This window comes from Propithecus coquereli, unplaced genomic scaffold (genome assembly GCF_000956105.1).
Source record: "Propithecus coquereli isolate 6110/MARCELLA unplaced genomic scaffold, Pcoq_1.0 Scaffold314, whole genome shotgun sequence".
Taxonomy (NCBI): Eukaryota; Metazoa; Chordata; class Mammalia; order Primates; family Indriidae; genus Propithecus; species Propithecus coquereli.
This window is the reverse complement of record NW_012148775.1, coordinates 2709364-2734456: the sequence shown is the minus strand read 5'-3', so window position 1 is coordinate 2734456 and position 25093 is coordinate 2709364. Positions and strand designations below refer to the sequence as shown.

The window sequence follows — 25093 nt, the reverse complement described above, 5'->3', positions numbered from 1 at the left end:
CCAGGACTTGGAGGTTGCAGTGAGCTATGATGATGCCACTGTACTCTACCCAGGGTGACAGAGCAAGACTCTGTGTCAAAAAAAAAAAAAAAAAAGTCGTCACTGTCAGTAAGGCCTTACGTGCCCGATCTATCTAAAATTTCCCTGTCCCTTCCATTTCCTTTTTCTCCTTAGCGTGTACCATTAACATACCATATATTTAACTTATTTTTCTTGTTTATTATATGTCTGTCTGCCATTGAGTGTAAAATCCAATAGTATTTTGCTCACTATTTATCATCCCACCAGTACCTAGAATAGTTTCGGATATAGAAACTCATATATTTGTTGTTGTTGAGTCAAAGCTGACAGGGTACAGAGAAACGAGTACTCTTATTCACTACTGTCAGAGAGTAAATTGGTACAACCTTTCTGGAAGCAGCTGTGTAGTATATAAAAGTCTCAAAATGTGCTTGCCCTTTGGCATTTCTCCTTCTAGGATTTTATCATGAGGAAGTAATTAAGGATGTGCACAGAGATATGGCTGGGAGATTCAGCCACATTGGAATGCTTTCATCTGCAGTCGGGAAGACTCTTGAACTGACATATTGGAAGGAATGTAGATTGTTTTTTAAAATGGGGCAACAAGAACTATTTTTCAGAGTCATTCAAAAGAGATCTTCCTTTCTTTCCTAATGCCTTTGCATTTTTAAATTGTCTCATTACTTTGCTGACCACCACCTTTCTTAAGCAAAACTTAAACTTACCTATAAAATTTTTTTCCACAGGTCCCTTAATATGGACTTCGAAAATCAAGATAAGGAGAAAGACAATAATAGTTCTTCTGGGTCTTTCAATGGCAACAGCACCAATAATAGTAAGACATTTTATGTCAATTAACTTTTATACATGTAGTTGTCTTAATTTGATTCTTTCTATACCCCCCCATTAATAATTTACTGGGTTCAAGCATTTATGTTTGGCATAATAATGAAATCTAATCTTTATAGTATAATCTGTTATATTTTGTTGTAAATCTGAACTACTGATTTCTCGTGTACTGCTTTTTAACTCATGCCTGAAAGCTCACTGCTGAAAGTCTTTGCTTCTTGGAGATAAGCAAGATAGATTAGTATCTGCCTGCTTATGATTTTGTTTAGATACTTTGAGGTCAATAATTTTGTAGGTGTTAATCATAAATGTATTCAGTGACTTAAAAGAGAGCTGCTTAAAGTACTTGTAAAACTAAATGTCATGAGTATCTTTCCTGATATTTAAGCTCTTACAAGAGTGCTTGCTTTGAAGAAAAAAGTGTGCTATATGGCAAATATTTAACAGCATTTTTCATAAGTAGCCAAAAAGTAGAAACAATCCAAGGATCCATAAACTAATGAATTTATAAATAAAAATAACATATCCATGTAATGGGATATGACTTAATATTTAAAAAGAATGAAGTACTGACGCATGCTACAATATGGATGAACCTCAAAACATTATACTAAGTCGAGGAAGCCAGACAGAACGTATTATATGAGTACATTATGTAAAATTTCCAAAACAAATATATCTATACAGAAAGTAGATTAGTGGTTGTCTGGGGCTAGAAATGAGGAGAAAACTAACTGTAAACTGAGGGATCTTGTTGCAATGAAAATGTTCTAAAACAAGATTATAGTGAGGGTTTCACACTTGGTAAATTTGCCCCAAAAAAGTCATTGAATTATACACTTAAAATGGGTGAATTTTATGGTATGTAAATTGTCTCTCAGTAGGGTTATAGAAAATTTGTGATGCTTATTATGGAAAGAGTTGAATTAGAAATAAGGAGACTCGATAATATTAACAGATTTATATTGAGTGCCAACTATATATTCAACATTCTGTTAGATATTTTGAAAGAAGCAAAAGTACAAGAGCAATTCTTTAGAAAAAATTACTTTAGTTTTTTTTTTTTTTTTTTTTTAAAGTGCTAAGGCAGAGATGGTAAATGACTTGGTATTTACCATCCTTTACTTGGGGCAGGTACTTCTTTTCACTGACCCTCACCCTCACCATAGCCTCAAAATCCTTTCGAACAAGCCAGCCACTTATCAGTGGATCAGAGTAAGCTCTAGAGATGAAATCAGTTTGACATCCACGAGCAGAGAAAGTGAAGAGAGAAAGGCAAGTCAGATAAGCAACAGTGGGTCAAATAGGGTCTCTTTCCTAGAGAAGGTGAGTTTGTCTTTAAACAGTGAACTTGAATTGGTGGAGAGGAAGTCATTTCAGGTGGGGAGAGCATAGCGTAACAGGCACAGAGAGCATGATCTATAGAACAGGTTAAAGTTGCCACCTAATAGGTATGTAATAGATATGCATAAATGGTATGTAACACAGGACCTTTTAAAAGGGATTCGAGAGTATAAAGTAATTTGGCTTAAAATTTTGATAGATAGTAAATGACTATGTGTGTAATAATTTAATCTGAAAACCAGATATTGCACTGGGTTTTACCTGGTTCCTAGTAAGTTACTAGTATGGAATTCTACTTCACACAAGGCTCTGTGTCATACATTTAAGAAAAGACTCGTTATATATTTAAATGATTCTACTTACTGTCTTTATCATGCCCACTTTGCATTCCCAGGGACAATGAAACACATATAATTCAGTGAAAATTGGGCAAAATTGGGATCTAATGAAAAGTTAGAACATTGATGGAGGACCATGGATGTTAAGTTAAAAAGAGATTACTTTCAGTAATTTCAGTTTCTCTAGCGATTACAATACCCTGTCAACCAAATTATACTTGCCCAATTTTCACTGAATTACATGTGTTTCATTGTCCCTGGGAATGCAAAGTGGGCATGATAAAGATAGTAAGTAGAATCGTTTAAATATGTGAGTCTTTTTTAAACATATGACACAGAGCCTCGTGTGAAGTAAAATTCCATACTAGTAACTTACTAGGAACCAGGTAAAACCCAGTGCAATATCTGGTTTTCAGATCAAATTATCACACACAGTCATTTACTATCTATCAACATTTTAAGCCAAATCACTTTATAGTCTCGAATCCCTTTAAAAGGTCCTGTGTTACATACCATTTATGCAATACTAATCTAGATATACTTAAACTAGATTATAAATCTGCTGTACATTGCACCACAGAACCTAAGAGAAATCTGCATATGTATGTGTGTGTCTGAGTACAATTTTATTCTCAAATAAATAAATGGCAGTCCTTAGAGTGGAAGGAAGTTACCTATTAACATCAGTTTTTTATTTCTCATTATGAATCAGAGTCTAGTAGTAGAATTCTTCTTTTTAGATGGTCTTTTTCTTAAATCTACCTCCTGTGTTGTGCTAAATTATCTTTAACAACATATATTTCTTCAGTTCCTACTCAAGCCATGGATACCAAAAGGGACCAGGACAGATTAGGACAGAAAGCAGTCTATTTTCACCTAATCAGGGAAAACGTAATGAAAGAAACTGGCATTGTAAAGAAGGCCAGTACTTGATTATGGAATATAACATCATTCCAGATGGAAGGGATGGCATAGAAAACAGAATACATTTATCAAGAATCAAAGGAATGGCCGGGCGCGGTGGCTCGGTGGCTCACGCCTGTAATCCTAGCTCTCTGGGAGGCCGAGGCGGGCAGATTGTTTGAGCTCAGGAGTTCGAGACCACCCTGAGTAAGAGCAAGACCCCGTCTCTACTAAAAATAGAAAGAAATTAATCGGACAACTAAAAATATATAGAAAAAATTAGCCGGGCATGGTGGCGCATGCCTGTAGTCCCAGCTACTCGGGAGGCTGAGGCAGAAGGATCGCTTGAGCCCAGGAGTTTGAGGTTGCTGTGAGCTAGGCTGACGCCACGGCACTCTCTCTAGCCAGGGCAACAGAGTGAGACTCTGTCTCAAAAAAAAAAAAAAAAAAAAAAGAATCAAAGGAATAATAACAGCCAGAAAGAAGAACAGGGACACACACAAGAGAGATCATGTAGGTGCTACAGAGAGTGAAGTTCTGAATGATTAACAATTAGAACAATTGAGGGGAAAGGTCTAAAAAAAATGGAAGGTTTGAATTTGGTGTTAAGATTTTGGCAAGGGTGTTTTGGACTGATTGAAGGAGAAAGTGACTAGATGGAGGTTTCTAAAATATTGTAGTTGCCTACTCCCAAAATACTAAGAATAAAGGAATTTGTGAAGACACATGAGACTAGGAAGAGGTGTTAGGTGTAGGCCAGCATCATTGGTGGAGGGCCAGGGGTGAAGGATCACTCTGTGATTACACGCTTTAACTATGTCAGAAATGATTAAATTGTCCTTGATTATAAGAGAAGCTAGAAGGAGAAGTGTTAAGTGTTGAGAGAGGATTAGATGGGCCACGTGAATCAAAGTTTGCAAAAAGGAGAAATCACTTTGTAATTGAATGTTTCTCCCTGCAGGGTTCCCTAGAGTATTTGAACAAAAGACTAGGGAATTATTACTTCAGGTTATGGTCATACTCCACCTATCTGGGCAGCTTTAACCACGTGGAAGTAAGTAGGGAGGGTAGAACAGGCCTACGCGGAGGTATGGCACTCAATTCATTAGAAAGCAGAAAAATGAAAATCAAAACCCGATGAAAGAGCACTACATACCTACCAGTATAAATAAAATTTAAAACCCTGATCGCACTAAGTGTTGGTGAGGATGTAGAACAACAAGAAAGAACCCACTTGCACTACTGGAAAGAGTGTAAGTTGGCACCAATTGCTTTGGAAAAACAGTTTGGCATTATCTACTAAAGGCGACGATAGGACCCAGCAGCGTCACTCCTAGTTACACACGCAACAGATACAGGTGCATATGCATCAAAAGTCATGGACAAGAATGCTCAAAGTAGCATTATTTGTAAAAACAAAAATTCAGAAGCAATACAAACAGCAACCATACAATGGATAAATTTTAATATATTCATACAATGAAATTGAGTGAACTACTGCAGCATGGATGGTTCCCACAAATAATGTTAAATGAAAGAAGCCAGATCAAAAAAAAAAAACCCATACTACATAATTCAAGTATATAAGATTTTTAAAACGGCAAAATAAACATTAGTGTTTAAGGATACATGCTTAGGTGGGAAATATATAAGTCAGGATAGTGTTTCCCTTTGGGGGGAAGACAGAGTAGTGATTGAGGGAGACACAATGAAGCCTTCTGGGGTTGGTCTGTTTCTTGACCTGAATGGTATTAGATATGTGATGATTCACTAAGCTCTACATTCTTGTTCTTTCCTTTGTGTGATATTTCACAACAGAAAAGGTGAGACAGTGGCAGGGAGAGTTCCCTTCAGGTTCTCCGATTCCCCCAAATTTCTTCTAACTCCTGTATCTGTCCCAAGAAGCCTATATAGATCCCCCCAGCCCACATCAGTCCTTCATTTAATTACTATTAAATGGGGTTTTTTAAAAAGACACCCCCCCCCAAAAAAATACACACCCCATCACCTGACAGCTTGAAGTCTTATACTAAACTTCACATATAATTTATTTGAACTCGGAAGATTGATGGAGATGTACAGTTGGAATTCTCTTCTTCTTGGAGACATGCATCTTAATCTCCCTGCCTAGACTGTAAACCCCATAAGATCTGGAAATGACTCTTTTTTTTGCAATCCCTCCTATTGTTTACTATATAATAGATGTTCAACAAATAATTAATCAGTAGCATGCTTGTTGCGTGGAGGTGCAAAATCAGTAATTTTCTTAACAGTTACCAACAATACATTGGTGTACTGTTTAATGTCTGTTCCATAACCAGACATATATTTAGCCTGTAGCTGCATTCCTTGAACGCTAAAAGTAATGTTGCTGCACATAATCTTTAATTTCATTGCCTATTATGTTGCTTTTGGCTTTAAAGATAATGCAACTGTGCCTGCAAAAGTCTTCCCCATCATGGCTGCTCTGTTTTGTTTTGTTTTTAAGTCACTGGAGTTTGGCTAAACTTTCTAATTAATTAGCTCCTTCCCCTTCAAGATCTTTATCTCCAAACCTTCAGGAAGTGCAGTACTGAAGTCATGTATGTTGTGTTAAGTAGCATATTGTCAGCAACTAAAAGACCTTCACTTGCCCTGTGACGTTGCCTCCTGGTTTAAAATCTGTGCTTTCAAAACAACAACAACAAAAAAATCTGTGCATTCTATCTCATATTCCAGAAAGGTTATTTGTATTTCGCATCTTATTTGCAGACCAATTTCTAAAATTTAGATTATAAATGAATACATCTCATATACCTGACTTAACTACAGTCTTTGTTCTAGCCAGCCATTTTTCTGTTCATGTTTTGAACCAATACAATCTATCTCTGTACACTATATGATACTTTGTTATACAGAAAAGGGGGGGAAGTGTGTTTTAAGATGTACGGATTTTTTAAAAGATTGTTTCTTATCCTGTGACAGTCATTTATTTGAGAAACCATTATTTTCTCTTGTGAAAAGCACCTGAAATCTGTAGTTTCCTCTAGCTCTTCTTTAAACTAGTATAGAGCACTTAAATTTAAAAACTATTTGAGTAAAATTTAATTAGAGATTTTTATAGAGTTTTGTCTAATAGATGCACCCCCGCCTCCCAGGTGACCTGTGGGCCAAGCTGAATGGGTTTGACTGCAGCTCAGGACTGCTTCCCAGAACATTCTGTTTGTCATGACACACAGATCACTCTTCCTAAATTGATTTGCCCTATTCCTAAGTGAATTATTTGACTCATCTACCTAAGCTACTAAGCAGTTTTGTTCTGTAGAAATATTTCAGCAAAACCTCTAAATAGTTCTTACAGGGACAGGCAAATTTAAATAATAGTAGTTTTTAAATGTTGGTTGATCATGCAACCCTTTATGTCCAGTTATGTTTATCCTGGTTGCATATTTTATTAGTAGCCTTAATCTAATGAAGAGAGAATTTTACTTCTAATATTCCATTTACTTCTAATATTTCATTATAATAGATCATATGGAGATTTCTTTGGTTCCTTTTGTGGACTTTTCTTATTGACATTGAAGTGGGTAGCATACAAGATGAAACTGGCAATTTTTTTTCATTCAGTGATTATCAGATTTTGACATGTTTTTCTTGTCTACCAAATATTAGTGGTTCTCAACCCTGGGTGCAAAATAAAATTTTGATGGGGAGTTTTTAGCTGGGCTTAACCCCTAGATTTCACTTTAATTGGTCTGGGGTTGGACGTGGGCATTGTAATGTTTGTAAAGTTTTTCATGTGATTTCAGTGAACAAATAACCAAGAACCACTGTGCGAACTCCTCTATCCCAAGAGATTGTTTTCCCCCATTCATCTCCTTTTCTGGTACCTTAAAATGTTCCCATAAAATAAACCAATTTTTCTGGTTTGCTGTTTTCAGCTATATCTTGTTCTCCCCCCTGTCACCCAAAGTCAATTCTCAGTTACTAATAGCAATGAGAAAGAGTGAACATGAGTACATTAAATCCACAGATGATGAGAAATTATTCTGGTCATCAGTGGATTAAGACCACTTCTTTTACCAAAACTATACACAAGACTACAAATATACTCAAATCAGCAAATCTGAATTTTTACTACCTCTGATAGGGAGGAGGTATTTATTTTTCACATCCTGTCCTCCAGATGATTAGCACCAGGAGGCAGTAGTTCAATTCAGCAAGTATTTCATGAGCACCTACAATAATAAAGGCACTCTGAGGAGAGCAAAGAGCTCGTAATCTCATTGGGATAGAAAGAATCATAGGGCCTGGATAGTCCGTATCTCACATGCTAATTCCTAGAACTTTCTGCATTTTAACAAGTTAATATATGTAAAGTGCGCGTGCACAGTGCCTGTTACATAGTAACTTGTTTATGTGTCCCTTTTTCTCTCTTTCAGGCATCCAAACAATTGACTCTACCCAGGCTCTGTTCCTTCCAATTGGAGCATCTGTCTCTCTTCTAGTAATGTTCTTCTTCTTTGACTCAGTTCAAGTAGTTTTTACAATATGTACAGCAGGTAAGTAAGTTTCTCTATTAACATACTATAAGGTAAATTTTTCATCATTTTTATAATTCAAAAATAAAGACTTACACACATGTCCTACAAGTTTTTCTTTATAAATCTGGCTTTTTCTCCTCCCCTCCCCCCCAACCTCCTCCTTGAACCACTGGATCCACTACCATCTGTTGAGCCCTGCCAGCACAGTCTGAAAGAAAGGCCAGGGATTTGAAAACTCGGGAGCTTTGTGACACCCGAGCAGTATTGCTTTGGCCGTGGCTCCTTTTCTGGTAGGTTACCAGAGGGTCCAGTGTGACACAGAGGTCATTGGCAGCCTCTACCCGTGTTTCTGCAGATAGAAACATCGATAGCTGATTAAGGTGATTTGACTGTCGGCTCTCTGGTGTGTTTTCAAGCTAAGCAATGATGGAAATGTAAAACACATCAACAAAATGCTGCAAGATTTGTTAGGAGATCATTCCATGGCCTGCTATTTATCTTTTTGTGTTGAGATAGAAGAGAATGAGAGTATTTACCCATGCTTCCCCCTACTTGAGATCGGGTATCTCTTTTTTTTAAAAGGTTATCTGTGCAATACTAAAGAACTCTAGTTAATTGACTGTATCTACTTGTCAAGAAAAGTATTTGGGGGAATGACTAAGTTTCTATAAGTCATGCCATTTTTCGTATAATTGTTATAAACAAAATAAAAAAATTAACCATACATTTTCTTTCTCTAGTTCTCGCAACGATAGCTTTTGCTTTTCTTCTTCTCCCGATGTGCCAGTATTTAACAAGACCCTGTTCACCTCAGAACAAGTAAGGACTTGGGACTTTCCTCTAAGTTATAAATTTGTATATTTTTTCTATCATATTTGATAGCATTATTAGGAGTCTAAATTTCTGGTATTGGCTGGAGCACACAAATGCCAGAAGACTGGGAAGTGAGATATTTGATTTTTAAAACTAGAAGACAGAGCTGGGCTTGGTGGCTTGTGTCTGTAGTCCCAGCTACTCGAGAGGCTTAGGCGGGAGGATCGCTTGAGCCCAGGAGTTGGAGGCTACAGTGTGCTATGATCACACTTGTGGATAGCCACTATACTCCAGCCTGGGCAATGTAGTGAGACCCTGTCTCTTAAACAAAAAAAAAAAAAAACAAAAAACAAAAAACTAAAAGATAATACTTCCTTTTGCACACCTTTTCATGGCAGAGGAAATGTAAACAAATCTTAAGAAGTCTGAGTCATTGTGACATGCTTCTTGCTTAGATTATTGACAGATGAACAGTTTTCTTTTGAAGCAATGCTTTCATTCCTTTACTGGTGAGTTAACGGACTGTGAGAAGAGTGGTTGAACTCAGACATTCTTCTTTGCCTTTCATCTTTGGTGACCTAGATGTGCCTGCCACTGGCATTTAATCCCAGTGCTCATACCTTAACTCCTAAAGCCATGGCTCCATGGAAACCAAATGCTGTGCTAATAGAGATGTTGTATGTACTTAGGAAACCAGTCACTGGCAGCTGATTTTCCCAGGAATTAATAACCACCACATAGATTTCCCATCTTATAAGTATTTTTTCATCTTTGCTAACTGATTTGTTGGCTTTTTTCATTTTGATTTCCTCATAAGAGTAGAATTGCCCCCATACTTTGTTTCTCCAGAGATTGATATTGTCACTTTAAACTTCTAAATATCCGTGTTGATAATTTGGTCTAAAAAGTACATGATCATTTGGTCTAAAAAGTACATGATCATATGAGTGCAGAAGTAGACTTCCTCTGAGCTTTCCTTAGCTCCCTCCAAAGAGGTTTGGGTATTTTGGATTCCAGGTATCTAGGTATCGCCTGCTATTCTAATGCAGCCATCACGTACTCTGATCATGAAGTACCAGGGGAGGGTTTGGCGACTGAATAAAGCATGCCCATCAGTCCAACAAGTACTGTCTGTTTTCCAGGATTTCCTTTGGTTGCTGTGGGCGTTTCACTGCTGCTGAGTTACTGTCATTCTCTCTGTCTGTCATGCTTGTCCTCATCTGGGTTCTCACTGGCCACTGGCTTCTCATGGATGGTGAGTAACTAATAAGTGACAAATTATAATTTTACTTAATATAGTTTGGTAGATAATTTAGTATATTCACAGAGTTGTGCAACCATCGCTGCAATAAATTTCAGAGTATTTTCAGCAGCCGCCCTCCAAAACCCATACCCATTAGCAGTCACTCCCCTTGCCTTCCACCGCACCCCACTCTACCCCTGGCTGTCCACTGTCTGCTTTCTGTCTCTGTGGAGTTCTCTATTCTAGACAGTTCACATAAATAGAATCATATATTATGTGGCTTTTAGTGTCTGGCCTCTTTCACTTAATATTTTCAAGGTTTACCCATGTTGTAATATGTATCAATACTTCATTCCTTTTTATGGCTGAATACTATTTTATTGCCATACCAATTTTATTTCTCCATTCATCAATTTCTACTTTTTGGGCTGTTATGAACAATGTTTCTGTGAATATTTGTGTACAAGTTTTTGTGTAGACTATACTTTCTTAGATAAATGGGGTTATATTAATATTATGCTTAATATGGAATATATTATATGTAATATATCATATATACCATGTTATATATAATCTGGGTTATTCATGATAGGCAGTATACTCCTTTTTATGTAATGGTATAAATACATGTCTATATCATTACCTTAAGGTATATCATATCCTTTTTAATAACTCCAGAGTATTCCATTATGTGTATGTTAACTATTGCTATATCTTTAGATTGTTTTTAATCTTTTTCTATTGTAAATAACCCTGAGGTAAACATTCTTATTTTGCCTCTTAGTGTACAGGTCAGATTACTTAGTAAAATTTTCTGAGGATGATATCCTAGGCATGAAATTGCTGGAACAAAGAGTTTTTGCATTTAAAAATTTTATGTCTCTTACTATACTGCCTTTCAGATAGGCTGTAGCAGTTTATGCTCTGATTTATAGCATGTGAGAATTTTCCTTCATTGATAATGAATGATCAAACAATAATGACAATAATAGCTAAAATTTATTGAGTGCATTTTATGCATTGGGCACTCTGCTGAGTGTTCCACATGGATTATCTCATTTAATCATCAAAAAAACCTCTTTGAAGTAGGTACTATTATCGTTCCTGTTTTACAGAAGAGAAAACAGGTTCAGAAAAGTAACTTACCCAAAGTCTCAGAAACCCTATGTATATTTCACACTTACTACCAAAATATCTTAGAAGGACATTTCCAAAAGTCCCCCATAATTCCTCTAGTCTTTCCCTTGAGACATTTTTAAACTTTTCTGTATTGAAGACCCTGAAACCTTCTCTCCACTTTCCTTACATGCAGTCCTTGTTCTCATTTGCACAGTGTGCTTTCCTAATCTCAAGAAACTTCTATCTAATAACTCCTTGGCCCCACAAAGTCTGTTCACCTTCTCTTTACTTTTGGTGGTTCAGAAAGGAAGGAGGTTAAAATACAAAGGCTGTCAATTTTCTACTATTTGTAGTACTATCTAAGGAATTTTTAAGGAAGGAATTTGAAAATTGGGGATTACAGGTATGGATTGCATCTGTACCTGTTACCCATTCCAAGCAATGGCAAGGCTACTCCACACCTTGGAACAGAGCTCTTTGGACCCAGCACCAGGTCTGCGAGGCTCCTCTGCACTCTGCCAGGCAGCATTTCCCTGCAGCTGTGGGGCTGGCTCAGCAGCGGCGGAGTTGACATTCACTGTTGTCTGAGCCCAGAGCCAGGCAGAGTGATGCTCACCATCACAGCCTCAGATGCAGGAGTAGCTAAGTTAGGCAGACAGTCTCTCAGTACTGATCCTATAGGATATACATATTTTCTATGACTCATCTTAAGTTTGCTGAGTAGTATTTGATCCATATAGTTTGTTTGGGGTTTGCTTTTTTTTTTTTAATGGTATTGTTATATTTATAATTTTTAGAAAACACTTGCATCAGAAATGTGAATTAAAACCAAGGATGTTCTGTTCATGGTCAAGTTGGATAGAATTTGGCAAAAAGGATTGTAAACTGTTTTTTTCTGTGATCCAGAATCAGAATTATATCAATATACTCAGGAAATGTTCAATGAAAGGGAATTATGTTATTCTTAATAAGGAAGAAATTTTAAACCTTAAGGACAACTAAAAACTTGTCCTACTTCAGGGAATTTTTTTTCCTCATTTTGAACAGTACCAAGGATTTAAAATTTATATGTGCCAAGTTAATTAGTAAAAAGCTGCAAGAAACGGAATATTATGGGGAAACAAACTATTGGATTGCAAGTTCTATAAAATGTTAATCAAAGGTGATATTTATAGTGACATATGCTTTTTAAATAAAAATATTTTTTTTTGCTCAAAAAGACAAAATCATAGTGACAGAAGACAGATCAGTGGTGGTTGCCAGAGGTTATGTGGGCAAGTGAGGTGACTATAAACATTCAGCACAAGGGATTTTTGGGGGGTGATGCAGCTGTCGTATATGCCAAGTGTAGTGTGGTGGTGGCTTTGCAGATACATGCATGTGTTAAAATTCATAGAACTAGTACAGCTAAAGAAAAACTGTCAATTCTACTGTTTGATAATTTTAAAAAATAAAATGTTAAATTTATATTTTTATAAATAGGTAAATTTGTGTATATTTGTTGTCACAGTAGTATTCAGTGCTTTTTTTTTTTTTCAGTGTCTACCAAGCTATTAAAACTCAAAACAGGCTGGGCGTGGTGGCTCAGGCCTGTAATCCTAGCACTCTGGGAGGCCGAGGCAGGAGGATCTCTCGAGGTCAGGAGTTCAGGACCAGCCTGAGCAAGAGTGAGACCCCATCTCTACTAAAAATGGAAAGAAATTAGCTGGACAACTAAAAATATATAGAAAAAATTAGCTGGGCATGGTGGCGCATGCCCTGCAGCCCCAGCTACTGGGAGGCTGAGGCAGGAGGATCGCTTGAGCCCTGGAGTTTGAGGTTGCTGTGAGCTAGGCTGACGCCACAGCACTCTAGCCCAGGCAAGAGAGTGAGACTCTGTCTCAAAAAAAAAAAAACAAAACAGTTCCTTGAGGTTGCAGACATGCAAACCATTAATACTCAGACAGGGAAGGCAGACTCAAAATCACCAGTGCCTGGTTTATGCAATAATGTACCTTTGCTGATGCTGACAGGTTTGGTCTGTTGTTTTAGAATTTTACATTGCCTTATGAAAACATGTACTGTAATCATTTGCTTCAGTACTTGAGTACCCACTATGCATATAAGCATTTCTGAAGTGCAATGGTTAGAATCTTTAAGTGGTTATTAGAACTGTTAAATTTCCCAAATCAAGTATTAGTGCTTTCAGTATTCTTATGATTTGTGTTTGATACTTCAGTGCTTCTGTAAGTTGATGAACAGCGAGTTGAGAAAAAGAAATCACATTCAAAGTCACACGAGTTGCTTGTCCAGCTTATAGTGAAAGGATAGATGCCTATTTTATATGGACTAGGTATCATTAAAAGTGATAAAGTTGTAGGAATGTGCATTAGACTTTCCCGAGATCAACTCTTGATTTCTGCAGAATGATTTGTTAAATGAAAAGGGGGAAGAGGTGGGTAGGACGTAAATCTAGCATGTAGGGGATTTTGAAAGACTTCAATAGAACCTAATTTCTATTTAAGATATGTATTATAGACTGCTGAGTCTCAGTCATGCTAGTGATCAGAGTAGAGATAGTAAATACTAGTCCAAGTTAAATCTCCTGGCTGCTTTTATGATCATATCCCTTAAATCTTTTCTAGTCCAGTGTCTTCCTGATGAGGAAACACGCAGCACAGATATTTCTCCTCTACTACTTTTGAACAAAAACTATTTAGAAATCCTGGTTAGTTGGTTAAAACCTAAATCAAATTATTTCGGTCCATATAAATTGACTGTTTGGATGAATGTGAACTACATACTCTTAAGAGAAACTTTTATGATGGTGACTTTAAATGACAGGTTGAGAGGCCACCCCCCCCCCGTAATGATACACTTAAATCCACCTACACAAATGTTATGTGACACGAGATGATGATGAACGCTCCAGGTGTTACTGGTTTAGCTAAAGTAATATAAAGCAGTAATCACCTGAGCAGGACTGATTAGTCTCAGTGTTAGCAGGCTAAAGTCCATTATTATGACAAGTGATACTTAAACTACCATGAGGTCTCAGTCCCGTGTGGTCTAAGGTTCTCAGTAATCCCACTACTAACTTTTTGGTGGCTGTCCTTTCATGGATCTCTTTATTTATGTGTTCGGACACACACGATACACTATTCACCTGTTTTGCTAAGGGTTTTAAGTTCTTACTAAGCTATAGACCCAAAAAAGATTAGATATCTCTCAAAACAATAAGCAGTGTGTTCTTTATACTCTCAGCTCTACCCCACCCTAGCATGTCATAGAATAGAAAAAATACCTATTTACTAACAGTATGTCATTAAGAAAAAAGAAAAGGTTGGCATCATGGAAGGTGACATTCTTTTACACTGTCATCAGAAACACATACTTAAGAGCAAGTCAGCAGAATTTTCTTCATTGTACTTCTGTGGACAGGGGTTGGGATAGGTTTATCAGACTCACAGAAGAATGGAGTAAGCAACTCTCCATAAGACATACTAAAAGGTCTGTTTTACTGTAGCGGTCTTCTCCTGTAGACTGTAGAGTTGTTAGAAAATTGGCCATAAAGGACAAACTTTATTTTCCCAGTGACCACTATCAGAAGTGGGGCCAGGCACGGTTGCTCAGGCCTGTAATGCCAGTACTGTGGGAGGCTGAGGTGTAAGAGGTTCACTTGAAGTTAGGAGTTTGAGACTAGCCTGGGCAACACTGCAAGATCCCGTCTCTACAAAAAAATTAAAAATTAGCAAGCTGCAGTTGCATACCTGCGGTCCCAGCTACTTGAGAGGTTGAGGCACGAGGATCTCTTAAGCCCAGGAGTTCAAGGCTGCAGTGAGCTGTGATGATGACAGCACTGCACTCACTGTAGCATGGGCACCAGAGCAAGACCCTGTCTCAAAAAAAGAAGTACATTCCCATTGGGAAATCCACTAAGTAGTTGAAATTTTTGGCTGAGTGTTCAGTGAGGCTCCCATAAATCCTAATTGGCACTAACTAGTAGACTTTTACAGTATTTTCTATCATTATTGCAATTTCCCCATATTTACTCATCCAAGGATCTCTCCTACCAGTTTGCACTGCTTAAACTGCCCTTGTGACCAAGGATAGAATTGTTCCTCAAAACTGATAGGGCCTTTGAGCTTTCTAATTGTTCCTCAAACAAGTGTTTGATGTGTTTGACCTGTTTTCTGCTATCGCAGTAAGGTAGCTTTCTAGGCATAGTCTGTGTTGCTCTCTGGCGTGGAAATTATCTTTCCAGACTTCTCTGTAGAATCAAAAATCATCTTGTAGGCAGTGATATTTGGTGGTAGGGTTTTTTAAATGAGTGTTTCTTAATTAAAGCCTGTTCTTTGAAGCTAATTTAGAGTGAAAATAGGATGATAAATTATTTTTAGGGCTAGACTAGAAAGTATTAATACTAAGAATGGACTGGCTCACACCTGTAATCCCAGTGCTTTGGGAGGCTGAGGCAGGAGGATCACTTGAGCCTAGGAATTCGAGACCAGCATGGGCAACATAGCAAGACCCCATCTCTACAAAAAATAAGAAAAATTAGCCAAGTGTAGTGGTGTGTGCCTCCAGTCCCAGCTACTCAGGAAAGAGGATCACTTGAACCCAGGCATTTGAGAGTTTGAGGCTGCACTGAACTGTGAGCTATGATTGCACTACTGCACTCTAGCCTGGGTAACAGAGCAAGACCCTGTTGCAAAAAAAAAAAAAAAGGAAGAGACTTCAGAATTTTCTTGAACTGAAATCTAGAGCTGTTGTATCTACTCTAACTCAGTTTCATTTGACAAATCAACCTTTCAAATTTGGGAAGGCTTGAAAGAATTTGACCAATAGGTGGTGGTATGTTAGCTAAAAGCTGATGAGCCTGAGCACGCACACACACCGTTAAGGCTCCTTGAAGTCGGTTCGCAGTCTGTATCCGCTTTCTGGGTTCAGGGACTAGCGGTCTTGACAGATGCCCCGTCCAGCCCCCGCCCCTATTTTATAGCAGTTACTACCAACCTGTGATTAGAAAATGTTTAGTGCCAGAAGTCTAGCAATTTACTTTTTGTTTTAAAATGCTACACTCTGGAGCTTAGTCCACATAAAGCAGGGATATCTAGAGCTCTTTTATCTTAGAATGTGAGCACTGCTTAGAAACCTTACAGGTTATGTAATCCTAGTGTAGAGAACATTTTAGCTCAGTTTGGGGTCGTTGTCTTTGTCCCTATCCCTGGTTGTGGAAGACAAGGTGATACAGAGGTATCAATAATAAATTGAAAATAATTATAGCTAAGTGGCCCAGATAATAATTTACTTCCCTAACACTTTTGGTTAATTTACATTTAGCCAAAAGTTAATTTTGTTGGTAAAGCTATGGGGCAGAGTCTTGGGAGTTTCTCAAGCAGCAGAGGAGGAGAGAGCACTTCTCTTCACTTTGGCCTGGAAAAGCCCTAAGGATGGGATAAGATTTTTAAAGCGATACTTGAATGAAAGTAAGAAGAAGGAGAGGCAAACTAGATGAATAATGGAGAGCAGGTTTTGGGGATACGACGTAGCTCGTGGCAATGTTCAGTGGGGAAGGAGTGATACTCATTCAACATGCTTATATTATTAATAAGAACCTTTTCTGCCATAGTCAAAAGGGATGCATTCTGCCTCTTCATACACAGAACTTAGGATACAGTGGGGAGACTTAGGGCTGCTCGACTGCATGCGGACAGAGAGAAGGACCAGCTGAGGAACGGGAACCGGGGAAGATGGGCTCTGAGGCAGAGGCGCCGCGTGGCACAGCTCCGTTCCGTGTGAGCTGTGCCCCCTGCGGCTGTACAACTTTATAATTAACCTCGATCCATCACAGAGAAGGGAACCTGGTGACCTTAAGGCAGAAAATGATAGGAACAGATGAATGTTTGACAATGGCAGTGAAGAGTCAACGGGAAAGAAAGGGGTGGGGTGGGAACACACGCGGAAGTAGGAAGTGAGAGGAGGCACGACCAACGGTCTGCAGTCATGGTACAGGGTAACACCCCAAGGTGGCTGCACATGTGTGTACATGATGAAAGACTGTGATACATGGAAAATGAACCCAGAGCTGCTTGTTTGGAAGGTTAGGATAGGATGACATTGTCTGGAGTCATAGAAAATCCTGTCACTGAGCAGTTCTGTGTTTTCCATGTTTAGTTTAGACCCAGGTAGGATAGGATTAGCATAGGATGAATGACAAGCAGCGGGTGGATGCTTAGACCATATGACCTTAAAGGCTCCTGCAAGTTTAGGATGAAGTGATTCTGTGGTAAATTAATGGAAAAGTTCAGGAAGGGACAAGTCGTCTGCATGTGTCACAGAGGCGTGTTATACCTAACTTGAAGAGCCTGCCCTTTTGCTTCTCTGTTCAGTTTCCCGGCCCCTCTTTCGGTTATTGGTGAGATGCAGTGGGACTGACCATCAGTTCCCACTCTCTCCTGCCTCTTGACTATTCGTCTCAGGCCTTTTGTGACTTCCTTTGTTCCCTTGATGCTTTGCATTCCGTGTGTTCACTTGCAAGCCGGTGAACAGATCCCCCCAGCCAGTATTTACACAAACACGAGTTTCCCCTGTTGTGTGGCCGTCAGTTCCCAGCCTCTGCCCCATGGGCTTCCCACTCACAGACCACTGTTGTTCCTCCAGCCAGCTCAGCTTATCCCTGTCCTGTTTATTGATTCACAACATAGCCAAAGATAATGGTAAGGGGAGATCCTATCCTTTAAAAAATGGGCGTGATTTTATGAGAGCATGGCTTTAGCGTATCTCTCAATGCCCAAAATGTCATGCTTCAGTCATCCCCTTTGCAGCTCCTGAATTCTCCAAGCTTCGCAAAGCCCAGCTGACCCTGTCTAGGTAATACAGGTCATTAGGTTTATTTCAAATGACTTGCATTTTTATACATTTTACCAGTTCAGTTCTGTTTCTGTCAACTTATTTAAAAAATTAAAGGAGACCCTAGTGTAACGAGCACCCTATATTATCAAGTCAGGAATTAGGTCTCGACCACATCTCTACAAAATTCACACTGTATCACACCCCATGGAGCTCAGTGAATGCTTGATAACAACGATGATGATATACACGTTTTGTTCTTCCTACTTTTAGTACCGTCTTTCCAACCCCTCTCTGTTGTAGGGATAGGAATGCTTTTGTGTTTATGCAACGCCGTATACACAGTAGGAACTCACGGAATATTAGTTGAGCTGATGTGTCCAGGGTCTGCCAAACTGCTGTATTTATCTACTTTTTTACATATATTGGCAGTTTACTACCAATTCTATTAAAATGATACATATCTGATAATAAAACATTTTATACTTTCCTTAGATAATTTGAAGTTAATATTCACTTAGCAAGTATTTATTCAATGTCTAAGTGCTAGGGACCCACAGAAAGACATGGTTTCTGTTTGCCAGGAATGCACAGTCAGCTAGCGCAGGGAATAAACTCACTTGTATATGGATAATCACACTGTCAGAGAATGGATGGATGAGTTGAGAGGTATACAGAGTTCTGCGGCATCACATGGAAGAAACACCTTACTCTGGTTAGGTCAGGACAGACCCTGAGGAAGCTTTCTGACCTAGCATTGTAAGAATGAGGATGAATTTTCCAGATGAAGAAGCCAGGGCAGGGTTTTCTGTGTGGAGCCTGAAAGAACACAGTGTTTTGAGAGGTGGGATCACGTTTGAGGGGCTAGAAAACAGGCAGCAGGAAGTGCGTGTGGAGAGCGTGGGCTACGCAGTGGAGAGCACCCTCCCGTGCAGGCCTGCAGCGCCTGGCCAGGGAGCTGGATGTTCGTCCCACTGCAGGAGCCCATGGAAAATTCGTCAGCAGCTCTGTGGCCTAATCAGACCTGTGTTTGCAGAAGAATAGGGGACAGCTAGAAGGCGGGAGAGGTCTGGACTCCAGGGACACGGCAGTGAGCCATGCCCTCAAGGAGCTTCCGCGGAGTTGAGGGGAGAATTGAAAAAAAAAAGTTATCTAGTGTGTCAGATGTTGAGAGATGTAAGAGGAAAAAAATAAGGCCAAGGATAGGGAAAAGGTACAATTTTAACACATTGACTGCCACGCCACACTAGAAAAAAATTTTTTTCCTTGGGGCCGCGTGTTTTATTACAAAAACAGTATAAAAACTTTGACAATAAAATGATCCTTTCTAATTTAATGAAAAATTTGTTATTTTTTGTTTTACGTGCCCATAGGTATGGTAAATAAGGTAAACAGACGTGTGAGTTACATATGCATCAGGAGGTCCCGGGCTCAAAACTAGCATGAGTTAAATACAACTCACGTGGCAGCTAATGTGTTAAAAATAATTGCAGGAGCCAGGCATGGTGGCTCACACCCATAATCCCAGCACCTTGGGAGGCCAAGGTGGGAGGATTGCTTGCAACCAGGAGTTCAAGACCCTACATTCCCTAGAAGCCCCTGCTCTCTCCGTGTGTTGAATTAAAGCATTCACTCCTGAGCACTGCTCACCATAAGTATCTAAAGTTGGGCTTGCCTGACCACCAGTCACGCCCTCCAGTCTTGAACTATACCTTTGACAGAGAACGCCTGGTTCAGATAATGATGTCTTTAGAGGAAAGGGCCAAACAAAGTAGGGAAGCACCAGAAAAATCAAGAAGGTTCTATGTTCTATAGGACAAATGACTCCAGTCTGAACAAGTCATTAAAAAAGGACTGCCAGACTGGAAAAGATTTAAAAGATGTACACAGGTCCTGGATTGCACTCCGGCTCATACAGCCCATCTGTAGAAGACTTTTCAGAGTCTATTAGAGAAATTTAACGAAATGAGATGAAAACTCATTGGAATTAAACTGGAGATTGTTGGCTTAAAAAAATAGATTGTGTGATCTCATTAGATTAAAAATACATAGTTATGTAAAAAATTCTGGGAAGATGTTTAACAGTGGTAATCTCCGGATAGTGGGAATATAATTTTTAAAAATTTTGCTTGACTGTGCTCTCCAGTTTCCTCCAATGCAGTTAAAGGATGAACTCCTGGGACGATGTTTCTGTGTAATGAAAGGCGATGTGATCTAAGGGTGTGAGTTAACCCTGTGAAGAGCAGGGACGATGCATCCACTTGGGGAAGGCAGGGCACAAGAGCCAGGGGGCCTCGGACTGGTCCAGAATAGAGCGTCTCCTGGGTCTCCAACAGTTGAGCGCGCTATATATAGCATCAGAAAAGGAATAGCCCCAAATACCAGCAGATCTAAATGGGCTAAAGTGGGCTCTTGCACCCGTGGGGTATAAGTGTCTGAAGCTAGAGCTTAGGACTGCCTGAATGTTGAGGGGAGTGCAGGCTCTGTTAGGCTGAGTAGCTGGTGGAGAAAGGATGAGTCTGCAGTCCACATGCTGACTGCTCTCTGCTGTCTCCTCCCAGCGCTTGCCATGGGTCTCTGTGTCGCCATGATCGCCTTTGTCCGCCTGCCAAGCCTCAAGGTCTCCTGCCTGCTTCTCTCAGGGCTTCTAATCTACGATGTCTTTTGGGTAAGTTCCCTAGAAGCGCCGGCTCTCCGTGTGTTGAATGGAAGCATTCACTCCTGAGCACTGTTCACCAGAAGTATCCAGAGTTGGGCTTGCCTGACCACCAGTCACGCCCTCCAGTCTTGAACTGTGCATGTTAAAGGGTGCACAGGTTCTTGGGAGGCTGAGGTGGGAGGATCACTTGAGCCCAGGAGTTCAAGGCTGCAGTGCACCATGATCGCACCTGTGAACAGCCACTGCCCTCCCGCCTGGGCAACAGCATAGCCAGACCCTGTCCCTAAGGAAGAAAAAAGTGCATAGGCCACTGGCTGCCTGAGCCTTTTGTGTGAGATGTAATACAGTGGGTGTGTGTGTGAGTCCGAGGGTGGAAGAGGTAGCAGGCAGACAAGCTTCCCTGCCATGGGAACACAGCCCGTCCACTGTAGGGGAGTGCTCTTTGGGTGTAGAGAGAATTCAGAAATCTGCATGACGGCAGGAAGAGCAGAGAGGTTCTTTCTCCGCAAAGCATGCTGACAGGCAAGCACTGACACCGCAGCACTCGGAGGCTCTGCTCTGAGGAACACAGGGGGCTGATGCTGAAACTGGTTGCTTCCAGCCCCGCTGTTAAAGGCCTCTCTCCAACTTGGCAGGTATTTTTCTCAGCCTACATCTTCAATAGCAACGTCATGGTGAAGGTGGCCACGCAGCCGGCTGACAATCCCCTTGATGTTCTATCCCGGAAGCTCCACCTGGGGCCCAACGTTGGGCGTGATGTTCCTCGCCTGTCTCTGCCTGGAAAACTGGTCTTCCCGAGGTAGGAATGGCAGGCCAGACCTCACCCTGTGACTGGTCACACTGCCTTCCTGTGCCTGTCTGTTCCCTGCGTTGGTCACTGTGTCTTTCATCATCAATATTCTAGTGCTAAACTGGAGAGGGTTGCATTGTACATAGGAAATGAGGACTACAATATTAATTTTCCAAAATTTATCACTAAGTGATCCAGGTGCTGCTTTTTATCATTGATTGTTTCCAAATGACCGTATCTTATGCTGTTTCCACTTTTTAAAGTTGGCCGGAATTAACCAGGAGAACCTGCTGCTTTTTTACTTGTAAGACATTTGTAAAAATATGCTCTAATGGTAAAATTATACAGCTCCTGGTACTATAATCTTGGCAGAATTAATGTGCTGCTTTAATCTTCTGTGTCTGGCAGCAGTCAGGTGCTTATTTGAGGTCTCACCAGTGAATGTGTCACAATAATGAATTGCTTGACGTTTCTAAGGGAGGCACAATTAAGCAGTCACTTCCAAGGTGCTCTCCTGAAACACGGAGGGGCCAGATTGGAGCCCTCTGTTGCCAGTACTCTCGTGGCTTTTAATCTCCAAACTCTTAAACGCTAGTGTTGGTTCAGCCAGTAGAGATTTCCATCTACCATTCAGATAAGCGCTAACGCTGACAGACTGGGCACAGAAGGAATAGAAAGTGGGCTGTAGAGTGTGCCACCCCTAACCTCTGAACCTGCGTTCCAGCTCCACCGGCAGTCACTTCTCCATGTTGGGCATTGGAGACATCGTGATGCCTGGTCTCCTGCTGTGCTTTGTCCTTCGCTATGACAACTACAAAAAACAAGCCAGCGGGGACTCCTGTGGTGCCTCTGGACCCGCCAACATCTCTGGGCGCATGCAGAAGGTCTCCTACTTTCACTGCACCCTCATCGGGTACTTCGTAGGTAAGAAAGAACCAGAGAGACTGCAGGTGAGCCTCTCTGGCGGCCCTGCAAGCCTTGCAGTTAAATTGGGTCTTCTAGCTGCAGACGTTGGAAGGGGAGCGCTGACTCTGCTGGTTGTACTAGACAACCGAAAAGAAACTTTCTGGCCCACCCAGTGACAGATGCTGTCCGCACTGGATAGGCCAGTTCCCTGTCCAGCAGGCTGTCTGAAGGACAGTGTAGGAAAAGCACGGCCGGTCCTCACAGCCAAGGACGTACCACATAATGCAGTGAAATCTTCTGCTGAGTTTAGTGAATACCGTGTCCACTTCCTCCTTTATCCAACAGATAGTTACTTTCGTTAGTACTCACATTTCTGTCACCTCTGACTTACAAGTCTCCCTAGGCAGCTCACATACAGGCCAGACAGGAAGAGACAGGTGTAACTAGGCCAGGAATAGCGGCCCCTGCACCTGCGACTGCGCACCTTGTCACCTCTGTGCCCCCGCGCCACTCATTCTATGGGCTTTCAGTACAGAGACTCGGAGGGCAAGGCAAGTGGTACTGACCCCATTAGACAGATCAGCAACTGAGGCTCAGAGAGGCGAGATGCCTACACCAGGGGTACGTAGCCGTCCTAAGTAGCAGTGTTAGAACTTGAACCCAGGTCTTTTGCCTCCAAGTCCAGCATCTCGCACCGCACGAGACAAAGGGACCAAGCACGACTGGGGAGGGAGGCGTTGAGCCCAGGAACCTGAGCATTTCACACCCTGGCCGTGGGACGGAACACATCGCGTTAGATCTGCGCAATCTCAGGACTTGGCCAAACAGCAGCCAGGTGCCAGGCTTCCCTGTCCTCTGTCACGAACGCCTCTCTCCTCACAGGTCTGCTCACCGCTACCGTGGCCTCGCGCATTCACCGGGCCGCCCAGCCTGCCCTTCTCTATTTGGTGCCATTTACCTTATTGCCACTCCTCACAATGGCCTATTTAAAGGTGAGCGGGGAGAAGGGAGAAGGGTGAGAAGCCATGACAAACGTGTGAGAGCACTGGCCTGGCCTCGTGTTTGGGTGTGGACGCTCCTTGCTGGAGGTGGTTCTGCTTACGCCCTGAGCGAGCTCCCGACCTTGTCGTGTGCGCACGTGCTGACCTGGCATCGGCAGACTCTTCAGGTCCTTGCAGCCACGGGCGGAGGATGCCAGTGGGCTAGGCCCCTGTGCCACCTGGTCATGGAGTGATTAACTGAAAGCCCCAGAGCCCAGCTGTGGAGACTTCCTGCGTCTCTCAAAGGCAGTGCCCTCCTGCCACCTCACAGCTTTTTGGTTTTTTTAATACTTTAAGTTAGGAAGTAATGAAGAAAGACTGGATCGTACTGAGGGCAGTGTGTGACAAAAACAAGATTTGGAGAGGCCATTGTCTTACTTGCCAGATTTGTTTTATCATCGCCAGACACAGAGGTTACTCTGCTTGCCCAGATGGTCTGGCTCACAAGGATAGAACTTACTCAGGATAGAGTTAAGAAAAGCCCTTCCTTGCTCGAGGGCCCACGAGCTTCTCTTCTAAGGAGTCCTCCTAAAAATGGTGGGTTACTTTTCAGTGAGTGATGTTTGAATGCGCTTTGATTCCCCCACAGAAGCTCTGTGATCCGAGATCAAGAGTCAGAACAGACGGGTAGCTGTGTGCGCCTCATGTTTAAATATGTAACTCAGTGAAGTCCCTCCTTTCCCAGGGTGACCTCCGGCGGATGTGGTCTGAGCCGTTCCACTCCAAGTCCAGCAGCTCGCGCTTCCTGGAAGTATGATGGATCACACAGAAAGTGACCAGAGTGGCCATCATAGTCCTTTCTCTCAACTCGTTTTGTTTCCTCTTAGCGCCGGCCTGGTACTCATGTACCTGTTTAAGGAACTGCCGTGTGACTGGATTTTGCATTTAAAGGGAGCTCGTCTGCAGGAGAGAGGTGCCGGAGCCCTGTTCGGTTCCGTCTCTTCTTGCAGCTGTAGACGCGGAGCCTCTTCCGGATTCCAGAAGGGACAGCTCTCTCCCCAGCGCTCCTTCCTCCCCAGTTTTTACGGATCTGCCCCAGACTGTCTGCACCAAACTGTCACCTTGCAGGGGAGATGGAGATTTGACTGTTTAAAAACTGAAACAGCAAGGAGTCGTTCTAGAACTTTTGAACACTAAAAGGATCTAAAAAAAAATTAGCAAACCGAAGTTTCTTCAATGAACCCTCAAGAACTTTGGGACCAGTTCCCTGTGGGGGACTCAGTTTCAGAGAACTGGGACAGAAGCTCTTCTGTCGTTATATTCTTCTTTCCTTTTTTTGGATTTATTAAATATTTTCTGTGGTGTGAAGTGACTTATTAAATCCACAGACATTGAGTGACTTCTTACAACATCCACATCAGCATTTGTTGTAATGAGTTCACGTCCACCCCGCTGTTGTGTTGGCAGTGAACAAGGGCACGGTTTTATACATACGTACATATACACACGCACACACATAGTTATCTATGAATAAACAAATTAAAACCTGCTAAGATCACGCTGTGTAGCAGACAGGGCTTGCTGTTGTTTTGAGCATGTCGAGCAGTTACTGTGGCTTCCTCCTATACGGATAAGCTGCCGTCTCCCCCCTTCACAACCGACCCTGCAGTCGCGAAGCAGTCCAGCGTTTGTGCTGATAGCCTCACGGACTTCAGGAGACTCACTTGGTTTTGATCAGTGTAGCAAATTAGGGATGAAAAGTGAAAACCTTTTG

The 25093-nt window shown here is 41.2% G+C and overlaps 1 protein-coding gene across 1 annotated transcript in view; it reads left to right on the top strand.

Moving 5' to 3' along the window:
- The window catches only part of SPPL3 (signal peptide peptidase like 3), a 138582-nt gene extending 113710 nt beyond the window's left edge, over positions 1-24872 (top strand). The window contains exons 3-11 of the mRNA XM_012650224.1: positions 768-856; positions 7877-7996; positions 8719-8797; positions 9934-10046; positions 20546-20652; positions 21279-21442; positions 22158-22357; positions 23222-23331; positions 24065-24872. Coding sequence (XP_012505678.1) covers positions 768-856; positions 7877-7996; positions 8719-8797; positions 9934-10046; positions 20546-20652; positions 21279-21442; positions 22158-22357; positions 23222-23331; positions 24065-24136 — 1054 coding nt within the window. The 3' untranslated portion in view covers positions 24137-24872. The remainder of the gene's footprint in view (positions 1-767; positions 857-7876; positions 7997-8718; positions 8798-9933; positions 10047-20545; positions 20653-21278; positions 21443-22157; positions 22358-23221; positions 23332-24064) is intronic.
- Positions 24873-25093: the final 221 nt, after the last annotated feature.